Source organism: Engystomops pustulosus, chromosome 4 (assembly GCF_040894005.1).
Source record: "Engystomops pustulosus chromosome 4, aEngPut4.maternal, whole genome shotgun sequence".
Taxonomy (NCBI): domain Eukaryota; kingdom Metazoa; phylum Chordata; class Amphibia; order Anura; family Leptodactylidae; genus Engystomops; species Engystomops pustulosus.
The window spans coordinates 86,186,955-86,204,991 of record NC_092414.1 but is presented as its reverse complement, the minus strand read 5'-3'; the positions used below and the strand labels follow the sequence as shown (position 1 = coordinate 86,204,991).

General features: G+C 43.1%; 1 protein-coding gene across 1 annotated transcript; it reads left to right on the top strand.

Annotated features, from left to right (window-relative positions):
• Window positions 1-2,843: 2,843 nt before the first annotated feature.
• Window positions 2,844-12,982, top strand: MRPL42 (mitochondrial ribosomal protein L42). The gene is made up of 5 exons (XM_072146576.1): window positions 2,844-2,978; window positions 5,744-5,801; window positions 6,774-6,858; window positions 9,151-9,308; window positions 12,829-12,982. Exons 1-5 carry the CDS (start codon window positions 2,867-2,869, stop codon window positions 12,872-12,874), a joined length of 459 nt encoding a protein of 152 aa, XP_072002677.1. The 5' UTR covers window positions 2,844-2,866; the 3' UTR covers window positions 12,875-12,982.
• Window positions 12,983-18,037: the final 5,055 nt, after the last annotated feature.

Sequence of the window (18,037 nt, the reverse complement as noted above, 5' to 3'; positions counted from 1 at the left end):
TATGAGTCTCTGTGTAGTGGACAGGGTGCCTGTGATGATGGCAGCCGTAGTAGCAGGGACCAGACGGAGGCAGACTTTGAACAAAAACAACTTACAGTTCTTTATTGGAACCGACAGGAACCGCAGCAACGTGCCTTAACAGAATGGTAGATTGCTGAGATGCAGTTGGAGGGAGCCACAGGATGTAGAGCGCCAGCCTGGATGCAGAGGGCAGGCTGGGAGGTAGCTGTGTCCTAAAAGGATGCTTCAGCTTGTCCTGGGTTGCTTCAGGTATCACCCTTGAAGGTAGGATGATACCCCTTTCCTCACTAAACTAGCTATTAGTTCCACTCTTCAGGCAGGGGCTAGGCTCTTCCTGCTCTGGTCTGGTATGCTAGCTGTACAGAGTCTGTACTGGAGTAACTCCAGTCTGCTTCTGCAGACTCCTAGGTCTGACTGCTCTCTACTCTCTTCTGAGAGAACTGACTTCTAAAAGTTTCCTGTCCAGGGTTTTGTTACTCCCCACTGGTCAGGTGGTGGCTACTCCTCCAATTACATCTCAGCTCACAGAAACAGAGTGAAATACACGTGATTGGCACATATTACATCAGACACATATTACATCAGACAAAACACTTAACTCCTGCCCTACCAGGCAGGATCTACCACTGCAATGTTCCCCTGTGTCCTATAAGGACTATGTAGTGTGATGTAGTGACATGCTGTGGGGCTGACTAGACCCTACACAGGCTGCAAGCTACATGGTGGGACGTATTCGCAACCACTCCTCCGCCTTGCATCGGCGAGGGTGTTGCAACTCCTTTGGCGGGTTTCTAGATGTATCAGCGTTTAACAGGTTCTGTCGTAATCTATGGAATCATCTGATGTCAGTGTAAAAAGAGTGCACTCTTTGATGTTATAGTGGGATCTTGGCCCTCAGCTCAGTCCTTTCGAGCTGGCACAGACGTTACCTTGTCAGGCTGCGTTCCTGCTTTGCTTATTTGGTGAAGTTGGCCTCTGTAAGTGCCCATGGAATTGAAAAGTGAAGCGATTCTAAGAGCTGCGGCTGTCATGTGCGTGTCATACACAACATTGTTTGAAGACCAAAACACGCTCCCTATGCATATTTAAGCATGGCACAACGTTCTACAACACCCTACAGGCTCTCTGCAGCCAGGAAATACCTGTTTTTTAACGTGATTCGATATGATTCGATTCGGGTCGAATCAAATATTTTCAAAAAATTCTATGAACCTGGTCGAATCGAATTTTGACAAATTCGCCCATCTCTACTCACATACCAATGAAATATCATTAGGAACAAATAATAATAAAAAACATTGGGCGGTTATCGCTGCTCGGACCATCTACACAACGAAGAACTTTTGTAATAGTATACCGACACTAGAAAGGTGGATTTAAACAAATAGATTGTGGATTTGGACTTTTATGGATTTAGATGAACATCTGTGAGTAAGAATAGAGGACCTGTCACCCAATTTATCGGCACTAGTAGCTGCTTACTAAAGTAAGCAGCTCCTAGTGCTTGATCAAACGGCACAGTGGGAAACCTCCGGCAATGCTATCTAACACTGCGCATAGCGCGGCTGTCCGACGTATTCATGAGGGGACGGGGTTGGGGCGTGGCTAGGGGTAGAGGCTAGGGGTCACTGACGGCCTATGGAGCGAGCGGGGAGGTCCGGGGAAGAGGCAGGACCACCCCCTCATGAATACATTGGACAGCTTTGCGAGCTGTTCGATGATTACTCTGTACCCTGCCGCAGTGTTAGATAGCGCTACCGGAGGTATCACTATCACTGGGGGCTGTATATGTATTACTGAGCGGCTGTATATTTATTACTGGGGGCTGTATATTTATTACTGAGCGGCTGTATATTTATTACTGGGGGCTGTATATGTATTACTGAGCGGCACCAATCTAAATCCGGCCCTGCATACAGCTGTATTATACCAGCTGTTAACACTCACAATCAGTTCTGGCACCAATCGCCAGTGCTAACCTCTGCACTTACATGCCAGTGACACATGGGTCACCTGGACCTTGATCCGCACCCCTCATAATTTCATTGGGGTAGAAGCCTCTGAGATGCTCTAATGGCTCTCACACAGCAATCCAGCCAGCCAGTGCAACATTCTGCAATACAATGTATTTATCATGTACAGGCGGTCCCCTACTTAAGGACACCCGACTTACAGACAACCCATAGTTACAGACGGACCCCTCTGCCCCATGTGACCTCTGGTGAATCTCTCTGGATGCTTTACTATAGTCCCAGACTGCAATGATCAGCTGTAAGGTGTCTGTAACGAAGCTTTATTGATAATTCTTGGTCCGATTACAGCAAAAATTTTGAAACTCCAAATGTCACTGGGGCAAAAGAAAAAAAATTGTCTAGAACTTCCATTATAAAATATACAGTTTCGACTTACATACAAATTCAACTTAAGAACAAACCTCCAGACCCTATCTTGTATGTAACCCGGGGACTGCCTGTATACGGTAATTTATGAGTGATCAGTCCCCTGAGGTTTAAACAACTGTAATATTGAGGTCTGAAAAATTGTGAAGAATAAAATGTAAGTAAAAAAAATAAGTGCACATTTAGATCAGTCCCTTATCCTTGGAAGAGAAATATGAATCAACAAAATCATAAATGTAAGTCATCCCAACATTTTCAGAGTTACCCGCAAATGTCTACTTTTGGTAACTGTGCTCCTATGAATGTGAGTATATGTGTCACTATGTGCGCCGCTCCGCTGTGGGTACATACACACACACATACACACATACACGGGGTTACAGCGCCACCTCCCGGTGCCTGCTCTTTCCTCTTGCATCTTCCGGTTGTGCCTCTTCCCGCACATCATGGCGGCCTCCGTACTGAGCCGGTGCAGGGGAGCTTTGGTCAGCTGCCGAGCCCTCCGCTGCCCGGTTGTGGGCGGGATTCCTGGCGGGAGTAGCACAGGGCTAGTAGGAGGTAAGCCATGCCCGGGGGTGGCGTCCTGTGCCCGGTGACCTTGCATGTGACCTCAGCGGCGGCGCTGGGCGCACATGTACTACATGTACTACACGTTACAGGTTGGGGCTGGCACCGGACTGCAGGAGCTGTGATGTCCGGGCCTCTCCATGTCTCCTTTATATATAGTTGTAATGTCTGAGCCTTGTGTTGCTGCCTATAGGGAGGACGGCTATACTGACCCCTATATCCATAGATAGGTCACAGGTGCCCAGTGCTCACAGCATTTAGGATCTTCTGTAGAGGTCACTGTAAAGGCCAGTGATTGGCTGCGGGGGTGACCTGCACATTATATATCACCACAATGATGCAGTAAAGCAATAATCCCATCTGTAGTTTCCGTATAAAAGCAGATGGATAACAGAACCGTTTTTCCCTCTTGCTTTGGACTTGCAATGTTAATTGTTAGTATCTGTTTTTACGTCTTCCGATATTTGAGCAGATACTTGGATGTAAGCTGCTGGGCAGGGTTCTCTTCAGAAGAAACGGAAGTCTCCTCTCCTTCATAATTTTACATTGTTTTCTATGTAACGTGGGTGGTCTTTATTTGTATCCGTTATCCATCAGCTTGTTCATACTGAGCGTGCTCTGATTTCACATTAATTGATTAATTCCTTTATATAGCACACACAGATCTTGACAAATTGGTCCCTGTCCTCAATGGGACTCACAATCTAATCAACCTACCAGTATGTTTTGGAGTGTGGGAGGAAACCAGAGGAAACCTACACAAACACAGAGAGAACATACAAGCTCTTTGCAGATGTTGACCCGGGGAATTGAACCCAGGTCCCCAGCGCTCCAAGGCTGTAATGCAACCACTAAGCCACTATGCCCCTAGCATATTTCTTTCATGGTCCAGTGTGGTGGCATGCTCCAGAAAATGAGTGCAGATTGCTTATAAAAAGTCAGGGAGGAGGAGAGTTTAACACTGAATTCAAGCTTTCCCGGTCTAAGAACGCCCCTTCACTGTAATTTTAATTAATGGTTCTGCACCCAAAAGTTTGACATACTGCTGTGTGCCCCCTTTGTCAGGATCTGCTGTTCTTTTAGCTTCTTATGCCCATGTTTTTAAGAAAAAGGGGCTTTAAAAATTATGCAAATGTGGCTGAGGGGCTCCAGACTCATTTGCATAATTTTAAAAGCCTTTTTTTTTTCCCCTTAAAAACAATGGCATTAGAAGCTAAAATAAGAGCAGATCCTGCCAAAGGTGGACACACATCAGTATGTCAGTGTGCTTGGTTTACAATCCTTGATCTGGTGATAGATGTCCTTTAAACTCTCCACCTCCTTGACTTTATGCTACCAATTTACATTTCACTTCAAAGATGATTTTATGGGGAATGGAATCATGCGGGACCGTGAAAGAAACATGATCTTTAAGGTAAGGTGTAAAGCTGCTAGACATCAAACTTGTAGTTTATTAGGCCAGTTTCTGATGACAGGTTCCCTTTAAAGGAAAGCTACCATTGGGAATCTACCTATTAAAGGGGTATAACCACGAAGACAAGTTTCTTATATGTACTCAGGATAACAAAATAACACACGCTCTAATTCATTATTATTAACAAAAATGCATCATTTCACAGAAATAAGTCCAACCTGTCCTGGTGTTCACGATTTCAGTCTTCAATAGACACGACCCTGTAACTTCTGAATAAGGGTCGGGCCGTCTTGGATGAGATTGTGGAGCTGAGTTTCTGTCTGTCTCTGCTGTGTGGCTGTAGCCCTGCCCAGAGCTCAGAGACTCACTGATTCACAGTAGTGATGGGAATTCCGTCTCTTCTTAGTGAGCTGGCTCAATAGGCTACGCTCACTAAGAAGAGCCGGCTCTTTTGGAGAGAGAGAGAGGCTGCAAGCTACAAGGAGCTAAGTGATCTAGGGGATGGGGGAGGCAGGCACATGTCTGTGAGATGTAGCATAGTTGTGTGTCTAATAGGCATCAAATGGATCTCATGATCTGTGAGATGTAGTAGAGCTGTGTGTGCAATAGGCATCTCATGCATCTCTGATCTGTCTCATCTCTCTCTCTATTGTCAGTGTGTTAGTACAGAAGCCAGATGAAAGTGTATATAGTCCTGTACCCTGATAATGTAACCAAATTGTCACCCCACAGAACTAGATGGATATTACAGTAATGTGTCTGCTAGAGAGGCCCCGCCCAGCAGCATGTGGAGTGATAGGAGCTAAAACAGCAATAAAACTGAGTAAAATTGTAAAGTAAAGATAAAGCTGGTTCCATGGTCCCTGTTTCAGGTTGACATAATGTTAGAAACAGTACTATGGTATTAATGTATTATCTAACCTGAACCATGTTCACTGCTGTTAAGTGTGTGAATGAACATTGGATGTATGTTAAAAACCCGAAGAAAATTGCGTTAAACGTTTTTTATTGATCGCTGCAGCTACACATTTCGGCGTTCCCAGTCCCCACATCAGGGCCAGATGCCTCATTAGTCCACTCTACAACTTAGTGATACAAAGTAGTGTATCACAAGGCGCCCACTCCTCGTGTGTGAATAGTGATCATGGAAATAGACATGGTGGTAGTATGTGTACTACTATAGACTGGGAAATAAACACATTATATACAAGGAACACAATATATACAAGGAAATAAACACATAACAAAGCTCTAGCAACTTCCTGTGTCTCAATATCCTACATGTTTGTGTGTTTGTAGTCTTTGATTGCTGATGATGTGAACCAGTGAATCTCTTTTACAGGCCGGTGTTCATCTCGCAGAGAATCTTCCTATTCCGTACTCCCTGATAATTATAATTGGTATGTATCTCAGTTAACAGATTATATTTACTTGTACTAATGTTATGATTGCATTTCACAGTCCGCAAACAAAAGATCCACGGCCCATCTGTCAACCACAAGTGAGGTCTGCTGACACGCTGATAACGGTAGGAAAGACGGTCCAAGCCACAAACACGGGCAGGAGTAGGACGAGCTCTGAGACTTGTGGCTCTGGTAGTAGGCATATACACAGGGTATTGATAACCATGTCCATGTATATGAGCCCATAGAAATGTATTAGCCTGCGTGCTACGCGTGGAAGCAGAAGATAGCTTATGGACAAACACAACCTTCGTGTGTATGACCGCATAGGCTCAGTTCACACCACTGGGATTCTTTTTACGTTATGCTCCTGCATCATTTATAATGGCAAAAATAGCACAGCAGCTTGTTCATTTTCACCTATATAATTTACAGAAACACAACATGCATTTATATTGGATCTTAGCCAGGATGGACAAAGCATGTCATAAAACTTGGCAAGAGGTTCCTCAATTACAATGATCACTGTTTAGCAGGAATAAAAAAATATTAGGCCCTTGCACACAAACCTGCTCAGTTCCCATGGACACAGCACAGTGTAGTGAAAGGGATTCCTTGCATCGTAGTGAGTTAAGATACAAGGAGTCTTTGCTGGCTGAACAGCGGCAGCTCTGTAACAGTTATGTTGGCGCTGCTTTTCGGGTGGCAGATGAGATCTCTCTCCTGATTTGTCCCACGTGGCTAGGCTGTTTCTTGTTTATACATTAATAAGGCCTCTGCACCGTTTCAGAATAAAACAGATCTTGTACTGGCGAAGTGTGATCTATAGACAATTTCGTATATATCTGTATAGTGAATACCCTCCACAGTTTACTTTCCTTATGATATATTCTGTAGACTGGATGTGAATTCTGATAGTAAGTAACAAGCACATCTGTTTCTTTCTCTCTTTTCCACCCCTCTCTTTAGTGAAGTGAAGCTGGCTGTGACCTCTGATGGGAACACCATAGTCTGCTACCATCCAACAGTAGAGATTCCATATGAACATACAAAGGTAACATAATCTAGTGTGCAGGGCAGTTAATAGGTAATTTGTTGTATAGGGCGCATCTCAAAAAAAAAATTTAGCCAGCACACTGCAGCCCCAGCGCATAAAGAACAAAACGTAAGTATTCACCTTCTGTCGCTCCCCGCGGCTCATCTTCTCTCCTCTTCTTCAGCAGTTGCGCTACCTAGTTCTGTGTGCTCCGCTGGCGCGCACATTATTACGTCGCGCTACTGCTGGAGACGAGCAGCAGGGAGTGTCAGAAGTTTTTTTTTTAGTGGGGACAGTAAGTTGGCTGCTTGTGCCGCTTTCATTTCTTCAATGTATTTAGCATACAGGTACATGTGAACCATATTGAAGTGAAGTATGTGGATACATGCATACATATTTCTAGAGACTAAACATCATGACCTCAATAGGAACAAAGAGATGTTTGTAATTGACTTTGGAAAAGCATATTATGAAGCGGCTAATTTTTTTGTAAAAAGATTATAGAGTTTTTTCTCCTTCGTCACTTAAAGAGAACCCGTCAGGCAAATTAACCCCCTACACTAAATATATTTTCATAATCTGCCATTAGAAAGCATTGCCTCTATCCCTTCATTGTCCCTCTATATACCTGTAAACTTAAGCAATGAGGTCCTAAAGCTGTATGCAAATGACCTGTGAGATGTCCAATGAGTCATTATCATATTCAAACTGTCAAGCTTATTCATAAGTGGGAGGCACAGCCACACCCCCAGTGCTTGACTGACAGCATGTATAATGCTGTGATGGCCCCTACATGTGCTTCCTGGTGCTGGCAGTCACACCCCCTGCAGCCTGTGTGTATGAGTTACTCCTATACACATGACTGACAGCCTGTATAATGGTGTGAGGTATAATGGTGTAATGGCTTCTCCATGTGCTTCCTGGTGCTGACGGCCACAACCCCTGCTGCCTGTGTGTGTGTAGAAGATAGATACAACAGCTCCAGGCAGCCATGTTATAGAAGAACATGTCAGGTACTTGTGTAGCTGATGTCTGTGTATTAGGAGGGAGAGCATGTCAGCAGATAAAGCACAGACACTAGCAATGCTTTACTATACATTGCACACAGACATGAACAGGGGTGACATCACTGCCTCTGACCATGTGACCAGCATCATTTACATAATAAAGAAAATATGATTTTATAATGATTAATGTTTGAATTGACTAGATAAAGGCTGGGATGGAATTCTTATGAGCTGCTCCAACAGGTAGTAGTGATAGGACTAGTGACAGACCTGATGACAGGTGTCCTTAAAGAGACATTTGGCATAGGTGCTCTGAATTGGGTTGCTGCTTCAGCTGTCAGTGCCTGCGACACATGAAAAAGTGTTGGTTTTCAGAATTTTCCAGCCTGCTTCTGCCAGAGAAATTCCTAGTGACAGGAACCCATATTCCACGCCGGTTACTGGAAAGCCTGAAAAAAAGTTCAAAATGTGATGAAATTGTAGAGAAACCGCATTTGTTCCATTTTCTCATGGGGACAGTTTTTACAGCTTTCACTCTACACTCTAAATGACCCCTCTACTTTATTCTTTGGGTCAGTATGATTGTGGAAATAATAAAACTGATATAAATCTGGTTATGTTTTAATAGATTTGAAAAATATTAAAGCCTTTTTTGCAGAAAAAATTTCTTTATAAGGTGTTAATTTTTATGTTTTGCAAAATGGCGAAATAGTGGTATTTTGGCTACTTGGGCGCTATTTTCTGTTACAGGGTTCACTGCAGAGAATAACTGTTTTTATGTGTGGATAGTTCAGGACCATGTTTTTGTTTAGTTTTATATTAGGGGGTTGATTTGAATTTGGGTTTTTTTTATAATTTTTTTTTTACTATTTAGACTACTATTTTACTAACCTTATGAGATCTGATCTCTCCTTTCATATACTGCAATACCACAGTATTGCAGTATATGGAGAATTTTCTATGAATCTTTGCTTCAGTTATTGATTATGATGAATGACAGGTCCTGGAGTCTCATACAGACTCCAGGCTGCCCTCGAAATAGATCAAAACACCCCGATGTCACACCACCGATCGTGGTTGTCAGCAGTGGGTGTAGGCTGTATAATTAACTTCATTCAGAGTGCAGCAAAAATATTTTTAGAAACCAGAATCTCATCAGTTGTCTTTTTATCCCCATTTTCTTTTTGTTCATTTATCCCTAATGTTCTCTGTACCCTCTCTGCTGCTGTAACGCTGTGAATTTCTCCACTGTGGGACTAATAAAGGATTATCTTATCTTATCTTATCTTATAACTTTGTTTAGCCCATCCCTCGACCAGATCCATTATACAACCAGGAAGAATCACATGAGCAGGTTCTTAAAGCCAGACTGTATGAAATGGAGAGTAAACCAGCACCAACTATGGAAGAGCTAAGCAAGATGTTCTACACCACCAAGCACCGATGGTATCCTTTTGGACAGTAAGTTCTAAGCAAGAATGTTACCTGTGATTGTATAGCATTTAGCACACAGTAGTAATGCATGATGTTTGGCTGACCACATAACACACAAACCACTCCTATACACTCTTGGGGGTTGTACGGTCAGACATTGCCAAGCACCTTTTAGATAATCAAAAGTCACTCCCTTCACTGATTTAACCGGTTCGCGGTCGCGCTGCATGGAGAGGGCTCACGGCTGCTGCATATTGCAGCAAAGGCTTACCAGTAACACCCGCGATCAGTGCTAGAACATTGTGCTGATAGCACATTGTAATGAATGAGGAGGAAAATCCCCATATACTGCCATACTGTAGTATGGCAGTATATGATAGGATCGATCAGACATCCTAGGGTCCAAGTAAAAAAAACCCTAAAATTTCAAATCACCCACTAGAACTGACATAAATATAAATAAACAGTAAAAATCATAAACACATTAGGTATCAACGCGTCCGAAAATGCCCGATCTATCAAAATATGATAACGGTTTTTCAATGCGTTTAACCCCGTAACGGAAAATAGCACCCAAAGTCGAAAATGCCACTTTTTTTCCATTTTGAAAAATATAAAAAAAATCTATAAAAAGTTATCAAAAGGTCGTACAGTCCTAAAAATGATATCATAGAAAATATTATCAAATTCCGCAAAAAATGACACCACCCACAGCTCCGTATACCAAAGTATAAAAAAGTTATTAGCGCCAGAAGTTGGCAAAATCAAAAAAATAATTTTTGTACAGGAGGTTTTAATTTTTGTAAATGTATGAAAACATTATAAAACCTATACAAATTTGGTATCCCCTTAATCATACTGACTCAAAGAATAAAGTAGACATGTCATTTGGGGCGCTCAGTGAAAGACGTAATATCCAAGCCCACAAGAAAATGGCGCAAATGCGTTTTTACACCATTTTCACTGCATTTGGAATTTTTTTCCCGCTTCCGAGTACATGGCATGGAATATTTAATACCATCACTATGAAGTGCAATATGTTACGCAGAAAACAAGCCATCACACAGCTCTTTACGTGTAAAAATAAAAAAGTTATAGATTTTTGAATGTGGGGAGTGAAAAATGGACATGAAAAAACAGGAAAGGGCCCTTAACCTTAACCGGTTAAGTTATTAACGATTCTAGGGAGATAATGTAATATAAAGTCATAAGGTCACAAGGTGTTTATAGTCGCCCATCTCCAGAGAAACAACAAGTTCACAAACGCCAGCGCTGGCCGCGCATGCGTGGTAAGCAGTCTGCGATCCACCTCCACTTGCAGTCTTCACCCTCCTGTGTGCGCCCACATGGGCTGCACACAGTTAATTCTCCATACAGCCTACTTACTTGTATGGACACTGCCTGCCTCCTCTATCATACAAGCCCACAGCACAAGCTGCCAATTGCTGCTGTGCATTCTGTGCATGAGCACACTCTGGTGGGTGGGAGCAAAGCATCATGGGACTTGTAGTCCTAATGCATAGTGCGGCGGCCATCTTGTTTTCTCGGTTCCTGCCTGCAGCAATAAAGAGGTAATTTTTTGAAAAAATAGCAATTACCACAACATTTTAAGGCCGCGGTCACACGATCCGCTAAGCGTCCGTTCATAACGCGACGCTAGCGCACAGGGGGCGGTTCTCGGCCCCAACGCACATGCGTTTCCAGGGATACGCATGCGTTTCCCTGTTAACGCATGTGCGTTCGTGCCGAGGACCTCCCCCTGTGCGTTAGCGTCGCGTTATGAACGGACGCCTAGCGGATCGTGTGACCGCGGCCTAAGTGGAAGTTATTGTATTTTTAGCAATAGGGGGTATTTATCACACCCATGAGTTTGATAGGCAGGTGCCAGAAATTGCTCAACAAAGCAATAATTGTCAATTTATGCTTAAAGCAGAACTACACAACTGGCAAGTGGCAAGAAAGGTACTCGGGTGATATATGATGCAAGGAGTCCCTTTTCCACCAAACAGCGGGATTCTGCAGGGACTCCTTGCATTCTAAATTACTATGATGCTTGGAGGAGTCACGTCCTGCATACATTGTACCAGTTCCCCATATGTATTGTGAAGTCCTTAATTTCCTCAGTTAAACAGAAGCAGCTTATAGCAAGAACACACTGGTCTGGATACTGAGCAGTGAAGGCCATGTGACTACACACGTTCACTGGTAAACATCACTTATGGCTACAAAGGCCAAGCAGATTTCATTAAAGGGGTTATCCGGGTTTAAAAAATTTCTTATGGCCGGGATGGGGAGGGCTATTTAAACACAATAAACATGTACTTACCTCCTCCGGTGCTGCCGATGTCCCACGGCGCGGGACGTCTTCTCCATGCGCCGGTTTCAGTACAAGGGCGCACAGGGAGCTTCCGACCGGCCGGAAGCTCCCATGCGCACCATCTCCCAGCGCTTACAATGCTGAGAGATAGGAGTCGTCCACATCGCAGACCGGAAGCTCCCTGTGCGCGGCTTCCGTGCCCCTGTAAACAAACAGGGGCACGGATCGAAGGGACCGCGGCGCGGGACATCAGTGGCGCCGGACGAGGTAAGTACATGTTTATTATGTTTAACTAGCCCTCCCCAGCCCGGCCATAAAAAAATTTTTAAACCCGGATAACCCCTTTAAAAATAACCGCTTGGACCTGCCTGTTCTCAAGATAAACATTACTAATAAGTATCTGCTCCTTTAAGGATCTTTTCAAAAGAAAGTTGAGCCAAGCTACTACCATGCAAAAGAGGTCTAAAAAATGTTCAGATACTACTAAAATAGAAATAAGACTGTGTTCCTATTTGTGCTTAGATCTGTGTAATGATGTTGGTAATTTACTGTACTTTAGCCCCAGGCTACAATGATCAGCTGCAGGTGTTACCAAAGGTGTCTGCGTCTAATTGTCACAGCGACACATAACATTTTGGCAGGGTTTACAATGATAAAATATACAGTTCTGATGTACATGCAAATTCAACTTAAGAACAAACCTACAGAACCTATCTTGTACGTAACCCAGGGACTGCCATTGCATTTTATTCAGGGAAGATGAAATTTTACATCCAGAATATATGCATCATGCTGTACAGTGTTGATGTTTTTGACCAAATCCATGACTGGAGTCTCTTACTTTGATGTGCACAATGCAGTTTTCTGACGTAGAAGCAGAGAAAGAATTGCAAATCGTACAGTGCAAGAATTTGCGATACTTGCTGTGACTACACCATCTCCATGGCATGAGGAGCGCGGCCAGCAGGGTGGGAGGGCACAAGGCATTCCTGCCCTGTGCTTGTGTAATTTTTAAAAACCTGTGCACGTTTGTTTGCAGGTTTTTACACAATATTTTTACATATTGCGTACAAATCTGCAACTGCGCCGCCAGCCAGATAAGTCAAGAGGCTTCAGCCTCTTTATGTATCCAGCAGGGGGGCATGGCCACTATCATGTGTATGATACATCTATCCCATTGTGTGACTTTGTCTATTATGCTTTAAAAATATTTTAATATTGTTCTTTTAGGTATCATAGAAGACGAATAAATAAGAACCCTCCTAAGGATCGATAATTTTAATGACCGGTTTTCTACATTGAAATTCCAAGATGCCCTCATTCCACACATCATTGTATCTACACTCTAACCATAAAAGGAACAATAAATTCTGAAGTTTGTAAATTGTCTCAAGGTGCATGTATAACTTACAAGAAATATACTTTTCATTATTACCTGCCCGTTGGAGATTATTTTTAGATTTCCACTGCTAAATTTAACATGATTGAAGTAAAGGCTTGAGGGATGTAAGAAGTTGTTGGGTATTAAGTTATACTTGCCTCAGCCCATTACTCTTCTGCAGTGTAACTACTGGTGTCTTGTTTGTATACAGAGGCTCAGAATTGATGCGTTGGCCTACAACAGTGTTCACCTACAGTCTCGGGCTGTGGCCTGTATTTGGCATGATATGTATAAGAACAGAGGACAACCCCTTTAAAAGGTTTTCTGGGATTAAAACAGTGATTTCACATACAGTACTTGGATCAACGCTTCATTACAGTACATCACACCAGTTTTCTATTGGTGGCTGATAGAAAAGTCTCTTTTAAAGAGGACCTGTCACCCCCCAAAAATACCCCCACCAAATATGTCCCCCCTAATCCTGTCCCCAGCCCCTTATAATTTATGTTTGCAAAGTTGGCTTTAATTGATCCGACCTCTTACCAAATAAGAGGTCGGATCCTCGTATTCTGCCCCCTGGTAGTCGGCCATATTCATGAGGGGGCCAGCCGACACACCCCCTCCACACCCCTGTCAGTCGGAGACCTGTAAGAATAGCCGGCAGCAGTGCAATCGCTGCAGGCTCTCTGCTGTGCACTGGCAGCGCCGGCTGCTCCGCGCTGTGCTTATTCACTGCTCCGTTTGAATGTTTGGCCGGTGCTGTAAATAAGTGCAGCTCAGCCGCTGTCAGTTCGGCTGGCCCTGTCAAGTGCGCAGCATCGCAGAGAGTCGGGAGCAATTCCACAATATATGCACTGCTGCCGGCTATTCTTACAGGTCCCCGAATGACAGTGGCGTGGAGGGGGGGTGTCGGCCGGATCCTTATGAATACGGCCGACTGCCAGGGGACAGAATACGAGGATCTGACCTCTTATTTGGTAAGAGGTCAGATCGATTAAAACAAACGTTGCAAACATAAGTTTTAGTAAAAATTAAATAAATATAAAGGGCTGGGGACAGAATTAGGGGGAACATATTTGGTGGGGGTATTTTTGGGAGGTGACAGGTCCTTTTTAAGGGTTAACTTTCTTTGAACCGGGCTCTTAGTGTTTCAAACATGTCAAAGCGTAGTACTTTAAAGGGGTATTCCCATCAGGGTATTTATATTTAATTAAATTCATTTGCCATATGGAAACATTTCTTCAATTGGATGTTATTAAAAAAAATGTTCTTGTGTGAAGATAATTTCTCATAAATGTAGTCATGTTGTCCCTTAGAAACGAGATTCCTCGGATACGACCACGTCACACTCTGGCTGCGGTGGCCAGACATGCGCTATTGATTCCTGCCTGACCTCCTGGATTTAGCATACATTACCACAGGGCAGCTGGGGGATATGCAGTAACTCCTGGACATTTCATATACAAAAACAATTTGTTTCTTTGTGCAATCACTGCAGCAGAGGTGGCCGTATCCGAGGAAGCTATCTCGTTTCTAAGGGACTATATGACTACATTTTATGAGAAATTATCTTCACACAGGAACAAATTTTATAATAGCATGTTTATATATGGCAGATTAATGAAACTGAATATGAGTGCCCAGACGAGAATACCCCTTTAACTACGGATTTCAACCTTTTGTAATGTAGCAATAAATAGCCAACTTCCTGGTCTTTTTGCAACAGCATTTGTACAGTCTAATTTAGCTGCATTTTCTTTGTGTATGGCTTTAACTTTAAAGAAAATCAACCACCAATATAAAGTAAAATAAACATACTTGCCTATCGGCCTCTTATCATGAACTGCGGGATCGGTGGAAAAAAAAAAGTTAGAGCAGGCCGGAGTTCAGGATACAATTATTCTTGTCTCCTATGTGACGTCATTTCCCTCTCCCATGTTGGAGAGGAATGTGACATCACAGAGGAGGCGTGAATAATTAACAGCCTGGAGCGCCGAGCCTGCTTTTTCTAACACTTTTTGTTGTGCAATGGATCATTGCACATGTCAAGCTTGAAGATCAGCGCCTGGATCCTGGGGAAGACCGCAACCGTATGTGAAGTTTAATTTGACCTATTATTAGTGGTGGATTTCCTTTAACAATAAAAGGTAAAAGGGATATGTAACTTTCTGAACTCCCTAACGTTATTTTTCATAGACACTCCCTGGACGCACAGGTTCTGAGAGGCAACTCCGATATGGCACAACACTCGCTCACAGCCCTGCATGGTAGTTTCTACTAGCTTTCGTTGGATATAAGACCAGTGCATAGCGGGATTATATCGGGCCTGAAGCCAACCCAGGTAGCATATAGCTAACCGAGCTGTATTTGTAGATCAATGTAAGGGTAATGCAGGTTAAATTTATATATTACCTTGAGAGCACTTTAAACAAATACACACAAGGAAATATATTTACAGTTGGAAGAGTACAAGTTGGAGTACAACAAGTATAAGCAATCAAGGAAATGTCAGTTCCCTTGTGCCGAACCAATGGTGCTCAGCACTTTCAGATTCTTCCTGCCTCAATGTTGTGATAGTGCCACAGGAAAAGAGCAATGGCCAAAAGGAGCGACTTGCTTTTAATGGAGGTGTAGAAACGCCCCTCGCACCCCAAGTTAGGTTTTAGAAAACCACCTACCTTGACCAAATCCAAGAACTCTAAGTTGAGTTCTAAATTCTCAATCAGAGGTCATGCCAGATATCCCTTATATTTTGAGACCAAACATGATCCACTTCTCTGCTCTGAGTTCTGTGTATCTCCTCTTCCAAGGCTTCCAGAATAGACCCAGATATGCGTTCACCCTGATCCCAGACATATACCTGCTATCTGGGACTGCAATTCTATAACGGTCATTTGAAGTTATTGGCCATGTGGGGAATTTTATGAAAACGATCGGTGCTGCTGAGCCTGTGGACATGGGAAGTGGCTCCCCCATGGAGTTAATGATCCTGTCCATCTTGTCTTCAGGATCAGGCTGTGGGAGTTCTGTTCTGTGTAATGCACTAATGTAAATGAAAAGAGCTGTACGTCATGGAGCCGGCGCCAATTGAGCTCATCATCGGAGCTGAACCAGCTTTGGGAAACACTGGTGTTAGCTATAATTAACAGGCTGTTAGCAGCTCTCAACACAGACAAAGAAAAGTCCTCTTTCACACTTCCATTTTTCACACGTGTGTATATGAAGTGCAGAAATTGCATTGCAGTCTGACCTATTTTATTCAATGGGTGTTGTCACACTTGCATTTTTTTTCACGCAAACACATCTGTTAAAATCTCAGCATGCTTTACTTTTGCAAGTCACACACACAAAATATTTACCATGCAACTCTACGGAGACATCAATAACTGGAATTCTTTTTTCATCAAGTGATCAATTGCCGTAGAAAAGATTGACCATAGTGAAAATCTGAGACACTGAACAAACTCTGACTGAAAACGGATTGAGCTCTGATGAAATGTCTTTTTTTTTTTTTTTTTTTCCACTAACCGAACCCTGATTGCTTTCTGATCAGACTCCGACATGATCTGCAACGCAAATATGAAAGGTGCCAACGGCTGCATTCACATGTTCCGTGTTAAACGCATCAAAGCAGCTTTCTAGACAATACAAGGTGCTGTAGCATGCCCTGTGTGCTTTGATTCCATTTCTAAACTGGTTGAAAGCGCTACGTCCAACAGCACCCTTATGCCACCTGGAAATAAAAAGCTTTTTCCCCACATTAGGTTTTATTCTGCAAAATTAGTAAAAGGTAAGAAAAAAATTATAGGGGTTGCCAGGTCACCGTAAAATTTATTTATTTATTTATTTTTTTTTTTATAAATAAGGCTTGCTTACGATGGCATGCGGGTGACATACATTTGTGTGCAGGAGGTCTTAGCGTGCATTCACACATGGCCCTTAATGGTAATAAGACTGGATTAATGTGGTTGTTCATGAATGTATTAATGCCCATCAAGTAGTGTACCAGACTCTTTTGTATACAGAAGCTGATGTGATGTTAAAGGGAACCTGTCACCACATTTGCACATATACAGCCAGTGACAGGTTCCTATAGAGTCCTATTAACTGACTGACACAGTCTTTTAGCTTAAAATTGTTTCGCTTACATCCACATAAATCACTTTTTACCTTATATTACCTGGCATCAGGGGGGCGTGTCCTGCTCGGCCAGCGCCTCCCATCTAATACTCCCCATGCCTTATGCCTCCTTACTGGTGACAGTTCATGTCATGTGACCAGAGTTACATCATCTCAGGTCCTTTAGCCTCTTAATAATAGCAAACTATACCCCATGTATGTATCTGACCACATGAAGTCACAGCAGCCTCCATGGACTTCTACTCCTCTGCATCCTCCATAGAGGCTGCTGTGATCTCATGTAATCGCATACATGGTGTACAGTTTGCTATTCTTAGAAGGCTGAAGGACCTGCAATGATGTCACTGGTCACATGTCATGAATGTAACACAAGGCACCGTGTAAAATGATTGACACAATATTTCCCATCTGTACATAAAACTTTTTATGTGTGTAGTTGAATATTAGCGGACAGTCCCAAAGTACAAAGGGGTAGAGCAGTGAAATGATGAGACACAGAGCTGTCAGTCAGAATAATGGGGTGTGGTTTACTGTCAGCCTGAGAGAGAGAATAGGCACAGATACCAGACATGAGTCACAAAAGGTTATTTGCATATCAGAAAAGTCTGTACTTACCTCCACGGTCCCTCCAAGTCCAACTTTATTTTTTTACGCAGCCCCGACCGGCAACATATGTATTTTTCATTTGTCTCGAACATCCCCTTTAAGTCAATTGCATGCAACTACACCACTACAGAACATTTTAGTGTGCACTGTTTGATATTAGGAAATAAAAAGAATTATCCCAGACAGACCCTTTAATGCTGCTACACTCCAGAGCCCGGGTCTCTAAAGTACAGCAACTGTGATCCAGTGTCCTGGTCATGTGTCTCCTGGGAGTAGGGGACTATGAGACCTGGAGCCAGGTCCGGTTTCAGT

What these genes read in the sequence shown, in the direction of transcription:
- MRPL42 (XM_072146576.1), top strand. Translation starts at nt 2,867, where the DNA reads ATGGCGGCCTCCGTACTGAGCCGGTGCAGGGGAGCTTTGGTCAGCTGC. An exon ending in TAGCACAGGGCTAGTAGGAG is followed by an intron (nt 2,979 to 5,743) that starts GTAAGCCATGCC and finishes TCTCTTTTACAG; the next exon opens with GCCGGTGTTCATCTCGCAGA. An exon ending in CGATGGTATCCTTTTGGACA is followed by an intron (nt 9,309 to 12,828) that starts GTAAGTTCTAAG and finishes TTGTTCTTTTAG; the next exon opens with GTATCATAGAAGACGAATAA.